This window comes from Mya arenaria, chromosome 13, assembly GCF_026914265.1.
Source record: "Mya arenaria isolate MELC-2E11 chromosome 13, ASM2691426v1".
Classification (NCBI taxonomy): Eukaryota; Metazoa; Mollusca; class Bivalvia; order Myida; family Myidae; genus Mya; species Mya arenaria.
This window is the reverse complement of record NC_069134.1, coordinates 25,057,345-25,074,021: the sequence shown is the minus strand read 5'-3', so window position 1 is coordinate 25,074,021 and position 16,677 is coordinate 25,057,345. Positions and strand designations below refer to the sequence as shown.

General features: G+C 36.5%; 1 protein-coding gene across 1 annotated transcript; it reads left to right on the top strand.

The window, feature by feature from the left end:
• The first annotated feature begins 3,070 nt into the window (after window positions 1-3,070).
• Window positions 3,071-16,383, top strand: LOC128213398 (transforming growth factor-beta-induced protein ig-h3-like). The gene is made up of 15 exons (XM_052919049.1): window positions 3,071-3,323; window positions 4,477-4,533; window positions 5,906-6,025; window positions 6,163-6,257; window positions 7,247-7,437; window positions 8,924-9,133; window positions 9,690-9,840; window positions 10,710-10,844; window positions 11,061-11,273; window positions 11,556-11,692; window positions 11,956-12,123; window positions 12,476-12,574; window positions 13,037-13,186; window positions 14,154-14,244; window positions 15,633-16,383. Exons 1-15 carry the CDS (start codon window positions 3,127-3,129, stop codon window positions 15,884-15,886), a joined length of 2,268 nt encoding a protein of 755 aa, XP_052775009.1. The 5' UTR covers window positions 3,071-3,126; the 3' UTR covers window positions 15,887-16,383.
• Window positions 16,384-16,677: the final 294 nt, after the last annotated feature.

Here is a 16,677-nt window from a genome sequence, read left to right as displayed (position 1 = left end):
CTGAATTTATCAAAATTGGCCATTTAAGCTTTGTCTACTCTCAAACTTGAACAGTTTTTATCCGAATTTCACCAATCTTGCTACTATAAATGTGTGTTGGTATATATTCTTGGCAAAGTTCTATAACCAGCCAGGCTCTTCACGATTATGGCCCTTGAATTGGTCAAAATTCTACTTGAAAAGCTTGCTTCTCAAAGGGCCAATGTGACAGTAAGTTGTCTTAGAATCCAAGAAATTATTGATGGGCGTATTTTGTGAGTGTCACTCTTGTTTGAACTTAAATATGAAAATCTGTGAACTGTCTTTAGTCAGCAGTCTTATATCACTGGTTTCCATGCATTTTCCCATAAATTGGCTCGTTCCAAAACATGTCGAAACGTTCAGTCTGTGAGAGGGCAGCTTTAAGCTCAAAAAGCATTTGCGTTTTTTTTTAGAAAAGTCTTACAATAAAACGAATATGTTTTTGTGTCGAAATATTCAAGACTACCAAATCAACAATTACTTGTGGTTTTGTTTCGATTGATTCTATATGAAAAAAAAACACCTATGTACTTGTTTTTTTTTGTATTAATTCATTATGTTCAACTATTTTATTCTATTTTATTTTTTTTTAAGATCGCATCAAGGGGCATTTTTACTTATATATTAAATATAACCGACTAGCGGCGGTTCAAAGATTTTACGTTGTATGTTGAAGGGTTGGATAATGTTCAATGTTATTTCAAGGTTTAAATGGGGTATGTTTTTTGTGTATTAGCACGTTTATGCATCCTATCAAAAAGGGAGGTTTAATATTTTTCTTCTCGTCCGATCTATATTCGAGCGCTTTCTAAATTAGTTGACTCAAGCGTTTCCTTCAACGACCTGATATGCACAGCACTTATTACTGTCACGTTACTTCAAAGTCAATGTCATGGTTAAAATTTCATGGCTGCTCTACCAAAGGACTTAAAGATGTACTCTTACTCCCAAATAAGATTTCAACATTTAACGGAATTGTTTTAATATACTCAAAGGGATGAAAAAAATGTCAAAAACAATTGTTCTTATGAAGGATACCGAGTTTAACTTAAACAAAAGGTGCAGAAAACACGGTAAATCTTTTAGTATTCACCAATCATTTAATGTTGTTGTTTTTTTTGCGTTTTCAGCTATTAAATACACAGTTATAATATTGTTAATAGTTATTAATATTTTCCATATGTGCATTATTAAGTAAAAGGTTAAAGGTGTACTACTCAAAATTTAAGTTTGTTTTACACGTGTATGTGTTGATTCTGCATGTTCCGTTCATGTGCACCCTCCACCCCCCCCCCCCCACCCCATCCGTTGAAACTTTTTCAACATTTGTATATTGAACATATTTTAGCCTTTGATCACACCTAGGCAATTGGTATGTACACCTGCATTTTTATGTGTGACGAAAGTTGTATTTTCTTAGTACAGTTTACCTCCCTTCTTAACAACCTTCTCGGAGCATTCATCGTTTCTGACGATAGCACTGCTTGATCCGTAAAACTATCTCGATACAATCAAAGTTTTAAGAAGCTCACTTATCAAATCAAAAATTTTACCAGTATATATCAGATTTTTATAAAAAAAAATAACGACGGGGCTAGTTACTTTCTTAATGACTTTCCCGTGCATTTTCATCCTTATTTTCTCATTTCGTTTTAACTTATTAAAAAAGAGCAGATTTTATCTAATCAAACACATGATAAACATTTATCTTGTTCTTCATACTGTTATAAGCACACCATTTTCCCAGTAAAATAAAAATAATCTTATCCAAAATAACAAGTTTAACAAACATGTTTTAATTAATTAATTGATTGCTTGTTTTATTTCCGACAAAAACATTACAAATCAGTTTCGTTGTGAAGATGTTTCTGTTTATATTTACAAGATTTGCAACCATTTTAAACATGTATATACTGGCGAATGTTCATTTAATATATTACACTGTAATAGATATGCATGTTTTTGGTATTACTCATGGGTCTTAGTAGTTTAATTTGTTATCAAAAACAGAATATCCTCAGATTAATTACTGTTCTTAGCTGTTTCTTGTTTGTTTTATTACCAACGTACATAATAAACAAGAAACAGAATAAACAAAGAATGTTCTAGTTCCAGAACTCTTTCATAACTTTCTCAGCCCATTTCTCACGGATGTTGTTTATATCCTAGAAAACGGAGTGCAAAGTTTGTTTTTTTAGCCGTAGGTTTTTTCGGCAAAACATGAAATCCATATCAACAGGCCGTTGATGTTCTTTCGATGTGTTTCTGGTCCTATGCAAGTGTATGCTCATAAGCATTTTTACAAAACCGTCTGTAATGTACCATTGTATATTGGTCCAATAGTTTAAAGGTTTAAAGCACACTTCACTGCATCCAATGCAGCATTATCAATTGTTTCAAATGTGACAGTATCTATTGTTTCGGTTGTGACAGTACTCAGTTCTTGCAAGAGCATTTGTGTAACAGTCAAAACTGTTGTCCCGAGGTGGATGGGGTGACTTCCGTACTGTTGTCCCGAGGCAAACAGGCCGGGGGCAACAGTTCAGAATGTCATCCTCGACCCCGAGATTATAGAAGATCCAGAAAGGCAAAAGAAGATTCAGATAGGCATAAGAAGATTCAGACGGCAAAAGAAGATACACAATATAATATTCATTGGATAACAGGTGAGAAGGAAAACGTATAAGCTACAGGGTAAATTGAAAATTGTGATTAAAAAAGATCGTCTAATCTGTTCGGACATTGTTAAAGGATGTTTGTCATGCAAGTTGCAATCAATCTTAGTTACAGAAATTAACTGTTGGAAAATATTGTTTACCATCCACCTAAATGAAAGCTGAAGTATAAGATTGTTTGAAACACGTTTCTCTTGTGCGATTTTCGATAACTCATATCAACACACCTATTTTCGCGACTTACATGGTATACGATAGTTTGTAACCTAATATAATAAACAAACAACCTACGTAGCAAGAAAATCAACTATTTCTCGCAGACATACGTTTGGCCTTCTGTGATATATTAGCGAGATAGACATGTACTCCATTTCATAACAACATTCGCTTCCGAGCGATCATTTACGACTGCGCATATCACAAACTGAACATGTCAGAAAAGTTGCATATAGTTCTAGGATTTCTGCTAGTCCTTAGTGTGTTAGAGGTTAGTTCTGGGCCTGGCTGGAAAAGGGGCCACGGGAAGTCACGTAATAAGGGATGGTCATGGCGCCTTGGACGCAACGAGGCTCCTAGAGGTCATCGCAAATTTGGAATGGACTTTAACGACTGGTTTGATTTGCCAAAGTAAGAATAACTGTTTATATCATTGTATTCTATATTTAATATTTTATTACGAAAATAAATAATAAAATAATAGAAATAATATTTTTTATTTAAAAAAGTAAATAGAAAATATGTTAAATAATAATAATAATAATAATAATAATAATAATAATAATAATAATAATATATAATAATAATAATAAAAATAATAATACAACTACTACTACTACTACTTCTACAACTACTATGTTGGAGTTCAACCTGGTTTCCATTTATCCTAAGCTCATTTGATCAAGACCATATATATATACTACTACTATTTCATAGTGTATTACTTTAATTATGCATTCACCATCTTAATATTTGTGTTTTGTGTTTGCGAAGACAACAATACCAGCTATTAACTATAAAATAGCTGTTGTTATCGAGAATAATCAACCCGTTTCATCACCTTTATGTTTACGTTAGCAATACACATCTAATCAGTCAACAGATCCGCTTGAGGGCGCCTTACAGTATTACGTAATCAAAAGATTCCCGCGCCCGCCATTCCGTTAAAGCGAAATTTTTATTTATAACCTGTGCATGCTTTAATAAAGAATTTATTCTGTTCCGTTTCGAACTATCTTTGATGATGATATTTGTACTTAGTTTTCGGTGTGTAGTAAAGTTGGTTGAAGGCGTTTAGTTTCTTTATCTTTCCTGTTTATTAAGTAGACTCCTGCATACAATACAATCTATGAATAATCGATCCGTAGTATTGACGAATATAATGGAGCAGTTGCGTTCACATTCGGGAAGATGTGTATTTTAAGAGATTTTCAATAAGGTCCTGAAAGTCGAAGAAGTTTGTTGAATGGTATTCCCTCAATTTGTAAATATCATTTTCAGGACCTAAAGACGCCACTGCCAGCAACAAAAATTAACAGATTAAAAAGTGTAATAAACGCACGCACATCATGGGTTTTGCAAAAAAATGGATATTTTTTTATTGTACACATTTTTTTCCTCGAAATTGAGCGCACTAATTTCTCCCATATATTCGTGATTTTTTTTCAATTCTCCAACTTGATGCATATGTTTCATGCACTTCATTTTTATTTTTTATTTTAATACAGGTAATCAAATATAAAAAGTGAAAAGAAAAAATAAAGCATCGGGTTTTGTGTTACAGGTTTAACCTTGACTTCAGCTGGGGACATGAGGAAGTGCAGAGAAATTGGTGGGAGGGGTAAGTTACCCATGGGCCGTATTCATAAGTAACATTAACATAACGTGGTATTTTTAACTCAGTATAAACTTTCCTTTCTTCTAAGCTAAATGTTAAGAAAACTAACAATATTTTTTCAGTAAAAATGTAAAAACATTCCAGAAAATGTCGGATCCATATGGTTAATTTTGAGCTCAAGAAGTTAATTTCTTTCTCGATAGGATGCTTTTTGAAAACGGCATCAGGTTTCTGATCATCCAGTTGGAACCCCGTTTTAACAAGATATATATTGCTTAACTTTACCTCTCAGAATTCTTTATTATATTTTTTTCCGATCGCATAAGAGCTGGATTACGTAATGACGTCAAGATTTCTATTCCAAATATTTCGTCGATATAACATTTAACTTTTCAAATTTCGGTTGTTAATCCCGAAAAATAGCAATACACGATCTGTTATTACTAAGATTGGTCCCTTTGACGAGCCCTTTTGGGTCAAATGTGTTGTCAGCAAAATCCGCTTTGTTTCTGTTCATGGGAGGAGCGGTAAATATGAAATTGTAATTTATGTCATTTTGTTTTTATTTTCTATTCATAGCTTGTATTTGGGAAGTGTTTTTGTATATAAATTACACGTTTATGAAAACTTTCGAATTTTAAAACGATTAAATTGGTTCAGTTTGGAATTCCGAGCGCGCGCTCCTGTCTAAATTCGTCCGTGATCGGTAAGGTCGCTTACCTCCTCAACAAACATTGGATGTAAACACGTTTGAGGATTGGAATGAAAGGGTTATGAGAGTTATGAGACAAAAGCTATCCTTAGTGTAGCAAACTGCGGGATTGAATTCGCAGCTTCAAGTGCGACCGAGGACAGGCTATCCTAGTACCAAACTGTTAGGACAATAACAATTTACCATCCCTTTGTTATGCAATATAATTTTATACTAAAACATGAATGAATCATCCTGGTTAAGTGGTTGAGAAAAAACTGAACGTGTAATATATACACGGGATGAAATTTCTTACCGTCCAGTTAAACAGATTATTTAAAAATGAGAATTGCACACGGTTAAATATCTCTTTGTGCTTGCAGAACACGATCAAATTACAAATATTTTAACTGAATAAAATATATTAACTTACTTAAGTTTTTCACGAAAAGTAAGGTATGGTATCAGTCTTACAATCACAGGGAACAGAAGCGATGTATATAGTTTATATAGGCTAGATTTTTTTCAGTTTGCTTTTTTAACCTGTGCTTTCAATAAAAGTATGTAATTATAGCGACATGTCGTAGTATGAATGAGTGCCTTTCAGCTGAGGTTAAACGCAATTCTTTTTATCATAAAAATACATAAAAACTACAACGTTACATTTGACGTAACATTTTTCAGGCCAAACGTCTGCGAGACGCGGACTGACAGGCAGGAGAACACCAGAGCGATCACCTCGCATTTCCGGTTTCAGTCAGTCGTCTGCGACGGCTCTGACACGTCGTTTAAATGCGTCACCACGTACGTGCCTATTTATAGTTTTTAACATATGTCCGGTTACTGCATTTTCTTTTAAGTTATATACTACTAATTACATCATTGAAAAAATCAGATATTAAGCCGTAGGATACCTTATGAGAATAATACACGTGTTACAGGAAACACAGGCCAGGAGGACAGGACGTGACCACAGTTTTGTACGAGTGTTGCCCAGGCTTCTCCAGGAAGGCTGGCGACTTTGGGTGTTTGCAAGGTATGCCTACCATTACCATTTGCCTGTAAGATACTTACCATTTACCTGTATGGATACGAACCAGTTACCTTTTTGAATTGAACCTTTTGGCCACGTACCAGTTACCTTTTGGAAACGAACCAGTTACCTGTTAGAATCAAACCAGTTACCTTTTGGATATAAACCAGTTACTTGTAAGAATGAAACTAGTTAGTTTTTGGATTGCCTGTTAGAATGAAACCAGTCAACTTTTGGATACGAACCGGTTGGAATTAAATCAGTTACCTTTTGGGTACGCACCTGTTACCTGTTAGAATCGAACCAGTAAACTTTTGGATACAAACCAGTTATCTTTTAGATACGAAGTACAGTTACGTTCTGGATACGCACCAGTTACCTTTTTGAACCTACCGGCTATTTTGATATTGTCAGTCTTACGCCGGCCTTTCAGGTGACCACGTTATTATTATGTCGATATGTCAGAATGAAAGCTATTTCAATCAGCACCCCATCCATATTTGATTTTTTTTTACAATTAAGAACAAAATCTACCAATCCTCTGTGACGATGCCTACCTAAGGTGACGACCAATATCTCCCCTTTTTGTTCAGCTGCCGTCGGAAAAGTCTTATTCCTATCGTGTTCTTGATATACCCAAAGACCATTATCTCCGAAATGGCTTTATCAACTTATCTTTTCTTTTTTTATCTTACGGCCTTTTAAGACATTGTCGATCCGGCGTTATCTCGTCGAAAAACACAAATCACGCCTTGTTTTAGAACTAAACATACTATACAGTACTGAAGTAAAATTATGTTGCCGTCCTTAAAAAATACTTCTGATCACAACTATTTTGGGCAATATTGACTCCACGGAACGGACAGACTTTTCAGACATTATCGGTCTAACGTGGAACGTTCTGTAAACGGAAACCTCAGATTTCCCATATACATTTGGTTTAGTGAAATGTAGGCTAAGGCTTATATACATATTTTCATCTTCATTTTTAGAAGTTCCGCTAGTCAACCTTCCGACTCTTTTGGAAAATCTTGACCTAACGGAGATGACCAACCTTCTGGACAGTGTCGGTCTAACGTCAGGCGTTCTGTCGGCGGAAAACTCCAATCTCACGGTGTTCGCGCCATCCAACAGCGCCCTGAAGAAGTTTCTGTTGGCCTTTGGATCGGAAGTTGAGCTGACGGTATAATAAAACAAACAAACTTTTTGTTTGAATTCATAACGCATTTATTTTAAAGCTGATCTCTCACATATTTACCATTTTCACGACTATATTTAGTTTTGTCTTGGAAAGGGCAAATTTTTGCGTAAATATCTGCAAACTAATGATATAAGATTGCTGACAAAAACTCAGACCGTAGATTTTCGTATTTCCGTTCGAAAATTAATATTTTAACGGTTTAAGAAAAATGCATAAAACATCAATTTTTGAACTTAATAAATATAAAACGAAATATAAAATTCTGCGATCAAGTATTTTGTCAGCAGTCTTATATAACTGGTGGCTATGGATTTTCGCCGAAATTGGCTCGTTCCAAGACAAAACGTAAAAAAAGTTGTCGAAACGTTCAATCTCTGAGAGTGCAGCTTTAAGGTAACCAATGTACGCATGCTATTGTAATTTTGTTGAACCATTTGTATCAATGTTAAATGTGGATGCGTGGTGCCCCAATATAGTTTTGGAATCATTTGGATGACAACTGATACGCAATATAGACAGAAAAAACGTGAATTACGTTATAGCATTTTTTGTTCTTTTTTTCAATTGACATCCGACGTAAAATGGTCTATGTACATTCTAAGGGGGCCCAAAAAGAAGCCATTTTCGCATTTTTTTCCCTATTATTATTACTTATGTTTCTTCTAACCTTTACAACTTTTGTAATGATACCAAAAAATTAAGGCAGCCAAATATCGCACAATTCATAACATAATATTTGTACATTGTATAAGACTACCGGTGGGAATACTATTTCTCCCGACCTTGATTAGTAGATCCAAATATATGACCATGCTGGAAATCCTTATCTTTCCAATTACTCTTTCAAAGTACGCGAATCATGTTCTTATTCTTATTGTTTCCATGGTGATAATGGACATGATAATGAATGACGTATACACACATTTAGGGATGATATAATAATGATATTTCAGCAAAATTCGTGTGGTTCAGTGTTTTCCCTATCTCATTGTTCGATTGTGTATGAAGAAACCTCTGGGTACAATTTAAAAAATATTCAGTTCTGAATTTTTTTAGAGCATTTCATTTTTTTTCGGAAGCTTGTATTTCACTAACTGCGTAATCGTAATTTGAATTATAAACAAGTCTCCATCTTGCTATCTTTATATACAATTCATTTACCAGCGAATTTATGTGAAGGTCATTGAATCCGTTGCCATAGTTACCATGGACGCCAGAACTTCTGTAGTTGATATCAGGATGGCTACCAATGTGCAAATGTAATGTAATGAAACCAATATATCTTTTTTTATTCATTTGAAACGGCTTTTCTGCAGGAACCAAACTGAATTAAAGAAATCGAATTCGTTGTCATGGTTCCAATGGCCATGCGCCATTACGTATTTGATGCAGGGATGACTAGCAATGTACTCATAAACATCACAATTTAAATCATAAAAGCAACTCCTGAATTTCAACATTTTTACAGGTGCGAGACGATATTATGGACTTCGGCTCTGTTGTCATGGTTTCCAAGAACATCAGCGAGTCTGTTGTTGAGGACACGCGTAACATCATGTTAGGTCACGTGGCCGTTGGGCGTCTGACGTCATCACAACTGACAAATGAAATGATAGTTGAGACAGCCAGTCCACTGAAATCTTCAATCCGAATCAACATGTATGAACAACCGACAAAGGTCAGTGAGAAATGTAAATATCGATGGCGAGTTTTAAATGTCTGGGTTCCAAGGCTGAAAAAAATGTGGAAAATAAGAATATTTACTGCACCCCTATACTAGATATATTTAAATGTGTTTTTGGTTTAATAATTACTTTCAAAATATCATTACAGCACATTATTTTATAATTCATCATAACACAAAATTTGGCGGCCATCATGGACGCCATATTGGATATAATAAATCGGAAGAGACACCAATGGGCCCAGTTACATTTAGTCACATTTTCATAGACAATGGACATTCTCCGTAACACAACACATGAAAATAATCTGTTTAATATCCCGGACACTTTTTTCTCAATAATGAGGATTTGGAACCCATACTATCAAAATTGAATGCTAGTGATAAAAAACACTTTAATATAGCCGTTTAATTAGACTCTCAGTTTTGAAAATTATTCACCATATCATGAGGGTGTTTACATGTATATTCACAGAAACACATTACAGGTCAAAACACAAGCAAACAATTTAACTTGATACCCAAATAAATTATTTTTTCATAAAATCAGGTAGTCACCGCGAATTGCATCAAAATAACAACCGAGGACAACATGGCGACCAACGGCGTCGTCCACGTCATTGATGACGTCATCACTCCCGTGACGGGCACCCTCTTGGACCTTGTCCAAAAGAATCCAGAACTGAGCACCTTGAAAACTGGTGGGTTACACTTTATGTTTATTCTTTCAGAAAATATTGCAACACGAAACTACCATTGTGCACAAAAGCTACCAGAAACTACTAAAATATTGTGCATAAAAGCTACCAGAAACTACTAGAATATTGTGCACAAAAGCGACCACAAACTACTACTGCGAGCAAAAGCTGCCAGAAACTACTTATGTGCACAAACGCGACCACAAACTAGTATCATAAACAAAAGCTACCAGAAACTACCATTGTACACAAAAGCTACCAGAAACTGTATACTATTTTTAACAAACTTTTAAATGACACGTTTCAATATGACACTTTGATCCCTATATAATATAATTTCGACATTGTAACATGATGTACCATTGCTTTTGGTGCATATGGTGGCTGTATGTAGTGATAATGATGGCGACGACGACACTAGACTCAAATGTTTCTATTCATGATTAAAGAGACTCGTTTATGTTTTTGGACCCATATTGTCTCGGTATTGTATCTGGAAACACTAATTTTATAATTATCTTTCTCTTTTACACCGAGTAATAAAATCCACGTAGTGGGGAACGAACCCACGCTGGTACATTCAAGAAAGAAATGACACCAAAACCGCTCGCCCCAAGGACTCATACATGAGCCGAGGGATAATTAAACCTTTAAGCCTTTTGTTGAATCGCGTTATTAACGCTGTTCAAAATCGAGGATTTCAAAGACAATATTTGAGCATATCTCAACATTTGTTAAAGGGTTCCATCCGTCAGTCTCTAAATTTTAACACTCCTAATGATTTGCCACAATTCATTTCGTCATAAAAAGTGCATTTTACAATTAATCAGCGAGTCTATTTAAAACAAATCTAAAGTGCTGTAAATTTTCAGCCCTGGGGTCTTCCCGACTGGCGAAGAGTCTGAGAGAGGACGGATCGTTCACGTTGTTTGCGCCGACAGACGCCGCCTTCAAGCGTCACCTAGACCTAGTTTCCAGGGTGTTACAAGACTCTGACTGCATGGAAAGTAAGTGCACGTGTAGCTGTACGGAGTACCGTTTGGGTCCCCTTCAAATAGCAATCAGAACACCTCGGCTAATATCCATCGACAACAACCTCGGATGTAATCTATCTAAAATAATCTCAAATGTTAATAATATCTAATATGGACCAAAGCATATTTGCTTACTAATGATGTATGACTTACCTTTAATAAGTGAAAAATGTTAAACTTTCATTCCAGATTTGTTAAAAAATCACCTTCTGCACCAAGTGATCTGCTCCACTGTTCTGAAAGGCGAGGCAAAAACGAAGAACGCTCTGAACAAATGGCTGAACCTTACACGCGCAGCAGACGATAAGCTGTATGTTGAGGGCACGCAAATTATCCTCACCGACAACATGGCGTCTAACGGCGTGCTTTACTTAATCGATGACGTGCTTATTCCCGATGAGGGTATGCTTCATTATTTTGTTAATTTTAAAATATGTTTCTGTTTAAAAGGTGGTATAGCCTGGCGTTTGACCAAGGTTAATGAATTCAGTGCTTTTAAGTGCGATTAATTATCACAATAAACATGTTAGCTTGTTGTCTATTAAAATAATAAGTTTGGTTATTGCAACTGACGTAAATATTTTCAGTATTTTCTTCGAGCGTTTAATACTTATTACCATGTACATGAATTTTATTAAAAAAAACTCCATTCTTAATTGTTATATATTTTCTCAAAATTCACAGCGTTAGACCTGCTCGAGCTAGCATCCCGGAAGGGCCTCACAGAATTTGTGAAGCTGGCGGAGAGGGCGGGCCTCAAGAAGGAGTTGGCGTTGACGGAAAACGTCACCGTGTTTATGCCCAGTAATGAAGCCATCCAGGTAGACATTCAGTAAAATAGTATTATTGCGCATAGCATAGAATTCTCAGAACACTGAAACATCTTTTCTATCATAGTGGGTTGATTACTTGAATAAATATTGTTAAGTATCGTGTTTATTGATGCTAATGTAATTATCATATATACCTTGATATCATTTTTGCTAAAGAAACTGACGAAAACTTGTACTAAACCATGCAGGAAATATATATCAATATATATTTACCAGATTTGCATAAACCTGTATTTTTTATCATTTTTAAGTCGCTGCCATCAGAAATGTTGGACACTATGATGTCAGAGCAGACACCGCTTGCTGAGGTCATCAACTACCACGTGGTCGATGATGACGTCACATGTAAACAGCTGTATAACAACAAGGCGTTGGTGTCTCGGGAAGGGTCGTCGCTGAGAATCAACGAGTACTCGACGGTAAGGACAATCTGTCACATAATAACTCACAAAGGGGGTCGTTTCGTTGATCGGGAGGGTGGAGGGAGGGGGTGAATTCTGGCTTTTCAGTATGTTGATCATGTCGGCGTTATGTTTTTAAATAATAAAACAAATCATTATTATCAAAGCACTGAATGGCCGTAATTGGCAACCCGCATAACATGGACGCCGCCTTTGTAAGTTCATCAATGTGTTTTAACCGAGTTCATAATATATTCTTATTATCAATGGAACGTCTACTTTCCTCCGAAAATAGCACTGGCTGCAAAGTATCTTTTTTATCATTCTCATTTTTCTAAAATTGAAATGCCGATAATACATTCAATTTCAGTTTCCGTTTGGACGTGACTGGCTGCAGACGGTCCAATGTGCCAAATTTGACGTCAACAAGATTAAGGCATGCAATGGTGTCATCTATGTGGTTGATAAGGTTCGTGAGTTTTTAACGTTCATTATTAAAATAACAACTCTTTCTGAACTTGTGCTTGTCGGATTTTTTAAAGTTTTTTTTTTCCATTCAAGGAATTATTTAAACAAACGGAAAATTTCTACCAAGCCTTAAAATTGCATTGGTGTTTTATTATTCTTTATTAAATAAATCATATTAATTATAAAGTATTTTTCAACTCTGAGCGTGGTACGCTTAAAGAGGTAGCGGTCATGGGCTTACTGCTTTCCGCCCTAGTCAGGCTGCTCCTCTCACCGCTTGAATACAACAAACTAAGCACTTGAACAATCCTTGACATCACTATGTGCTGGTTCCACCTGATTTGACGCTAACGGAAACGGTGACCATGGATTACTCACATCCGACAGGTTGCTTAATGCCGCTACCTGGAAAGCCAACGCTCGCGACTACAGTCACCATTTAAATACTGTTTTAAACTTTTAGGTACTCGTTCCGACCGCAGGGACGCTAACAGAGGTTGCGGCCATGGATCCCCGCCTCTCCACTCTCGCCAAACTTCTCAAGGCTATCCCTGAGATAGCAGACTCTCTCCAGGATGATGGACCGTACACACTCTTTGCCCCCACTAACGAGGTAAATACCTTTTTTGTGAAATAAATTAGCTCGCGTGTACATTCAATAAAATGACTGTGTTATAAAATAATAGTATTTCCCCTCCAGTGGTCAATGATTAAACGGTTTTTCATTCTTAAAAGTATTTCCATTTGAGTTTTATTGTAGTCAATTAGACTCCTAGATAATACAAAACTGGACGTCTGTCTTGATATAGAAAGATTTTGTCCCAATTTCTTAAGCTTAACGTGCCTAAGTGTCATAAGTATCTTATTTCAATAGCCAAAATACAAACTTAAATTTGATTTTGATATATACATAAATATATAATGGTTTATGGTGAGTATCTTAAAGATAATTCCTATTTCATGTCTAAACACTCTTAAAGAAGTAAATTTTACGCCAAATATAAAAAAGCAAAACTAGTGAGCTTAGCTTAATCGTGTTAGGCCCCAGTTTCGAGGAATTTGGGCAATTTTTTTATTCACAGGTCAAACAAATAAATGGAGTTAAAATACAGAATAATAAACAAACCACAAAATAAAAGCTACGATTTGAATGTCCATCGTCCAAGCTTTTGATTAATTGGGCACAGATGCCGTTCAGTCCTCGGTGGTGTAGTAGAATTACAGAAGGAAAGGACAGACACAATCTCATCGCACTCTCTTTTCTTAAGTCCGAAGTTTACCGAGTTTTTGTTAGAGTATGTAAAATGTTCCAACGTGGTGCAAAATTAGCCGAATATTCACGATATAATGATGATAATAGAAGTCATCCATATAACTCTTGATACATGTTTGTTTCAAAATGATTGTGTTGTCATTATGTTTCACACTCAAACTGATCCAAATGTATTTTTGATAGGCATAATAACCCAATTCTTTTTTTAAATTGTACCATTTTGTTTTATAAAATGTACATGTGAAAATCATATGTAAATCCTGGGCAGAAAGCTCACTCATGAAGTAAAATAAAATGCTTCTTAAAGGCGTTTGAGCGGATGGGCAGTGACGCCATTGATTCTCTGATGGACAGCCCCAGAAGTCTCAAGAACGTGCTGAAGGATCACCTGAGTAAAGGTATAGATAGTTACAGGACTTTACCATTGTGTCGAATACTCTCAGATAGCGTGTAATTTGAATATCTTGTTAGAGGCTAATCAATTGTACCCATGGTCCGCCCAGGTCAGGAGGTATACCGAGGATAGCCGAGGAAAAAGGTCGTGTTTTACCTTCAAGGTGGCCCCGAGGTGCAGGGTGAAGGCGGTGTTTTCGCGCCAAAAACAGCGGGGAATGGGCATTACCTAGGGTAACTGGGGTGCGGGGGCATTTGGCGGGAATTTTACCAGCAGTTCGTACCCGCAGTGCGGGGATTTTACCCGGACTTGGCTGGACCGAGAGTCAAAGTCCCCGCTATTCCCCGGATCTTGGGGGCGTGGTTACAATTGTCTGGTGCATTAGAATAACATTGAAAATAACAATACATGTACAGTCAAAACTCGTTGGCTCTTTATCCCAGGGTCCGGCCAAAATATGCCGAGCCTCGCGAATATCGAGCCAAGCGGGAATGCTTACTGAATGTATTTTTTCTTTGGTGGGTTAAATCAAGTCCTGTTTACCTTGTTTGTTATTTCCTACGTCATCTCCGCCAGAGAAGAGTATTTATATGACATTTTGTAATAACAATACTACTACTAGTACTGCTTCTGCTGCCGCTGTTGCTGTCGTGGTAACCTACATTATTACCTTTATATAAAAACCATGTGAACTGATTTAAGAACTTATTTCAAACATTATACCTTGAATAAAAAGAAGATTTACAAGTCAAACAAAAAATAAAGTCACAGCCGTGCTGTCTGCTTTAACCTCGTCTGTTTTTTGTAATAAAAAGGTCTCTGTGTTGAGGTTCCCTTGGCGTCGGTATCTTTTGCGTTGTTCAAACGCTTAAACTTTGACCATAACTTAAAGACCGTTCAAACTTGGTATACATATTGCTAGAGGCAATTTGCACAAGCATACCAAGGCCCATAACTCTGGATTCAGTAGTGGTTGCGTATTGCCACTGAAGAAAACACAACAACAGTCGAGCGTTGGTGTTCGGTCGTGGTGTGTAAGCTTATGTATACTCGTACTCGGGCCTTGCACATTCTGCGAGTGCTCCGATAAGATTGTTAGTCATTTTATGTTTTGGGTAGCAAAGTGCACATGCAGAATGTAACCCTGGTTCAAGCTACACTGGTTCATTAACTTGCACCAGTGTGAAGCACTGTCACTCGGGACCTTAATTTATTTTTCTTCCCAAAAGACGATTAGTTTTATTGGTGCGGTGGGAAATCGAAACTGCGTTGGTGTTCGCTCTGTGGCTTTCCTTTTATACCTTGAAGTGCACCTGGAGGTCATTCTTCTAGAAGGTTTCTATAGCATTTTATTTTAATTATCTGACAAAAGCATATGCACTCACTTTTCAGATATCGTCTGTAGCAGGGCTGTGTTGCGCGCCAACTGGTTCGACACACAAAAAATCAAAACACTCAGCGGATCAACATTCAACATCCGGCGTAACCGCGATGATGAGGTCATCATTGATCGTGACGTAAAGGTCGCTCAGGCCGATCTCATGGCAACCAACGGTGTAATCCACGTGATCGATGCCGTCATCAATGATCGATCGCCGAGAAGTTGGAAGAGCAGTTCTCTGAGTGATTGGCTGTTTGATTTTTAAAAAAAGCATTTGGAAAATGAAAGGTGTTTTGTGTTTGAGTAAAGTGTTTGTTTATTTGTACATTGTAGATGTCCGCGTGCACTACACGGACCATTGAGCAAATATGGAGCAAATACAAAAATGTATGGCTGTCTGACCTCACCACAGTTCCTTGAAGGAAATTAACTCCTGCTTTGGTGTTATATGACCTAAATAGCTATAGCCCTTTCGAGATTTCCTGACATTGTTAAACTGCAAAAACTCATATTTATTTTATGCTAGTTCGTTTGTTTGAGTGACCCTTTTGATAAATCTTATAAAAAGTAAATAAAACACCATATAACACCAAAGCAGGAGTTCATTCCTGTTAAAGGACTGTGGACCTCACAGTATCCGAACATTTTAGTTTTAGTGTATTTGTCATTGCTACTGTGCATGATTATAATCTTAAGCTCTTTATTTCTTAGCAAAATTACTTGAAGCCCTTTTCGTTCAGAAATAAAATTCTTAGTTCTGTATTGTTTGTGTCCCATTTCTGCCCATGGACTTCACGTCTTATCCCTCTTAACGTTTTCCACCTCTTCACGCCTTCTCCCTTTTCACCCCTTTCTTTCTCTTCGCGCCTTCACCCTCTTCACGCATTCTTCCTCTTTATGTCTTCTCCATCTTTACCCTCCCACATCTTCACGCCTTCTCCATCTTCACGCCTTACACGCTCTTCACGAATTCTCTTTCGCTCTCTCTCTCTCTCATTTTTAAATGAGAAGCTAAAACGTTGTTTGCTGTAAGCACCTTTTTTAAAAAAACACATT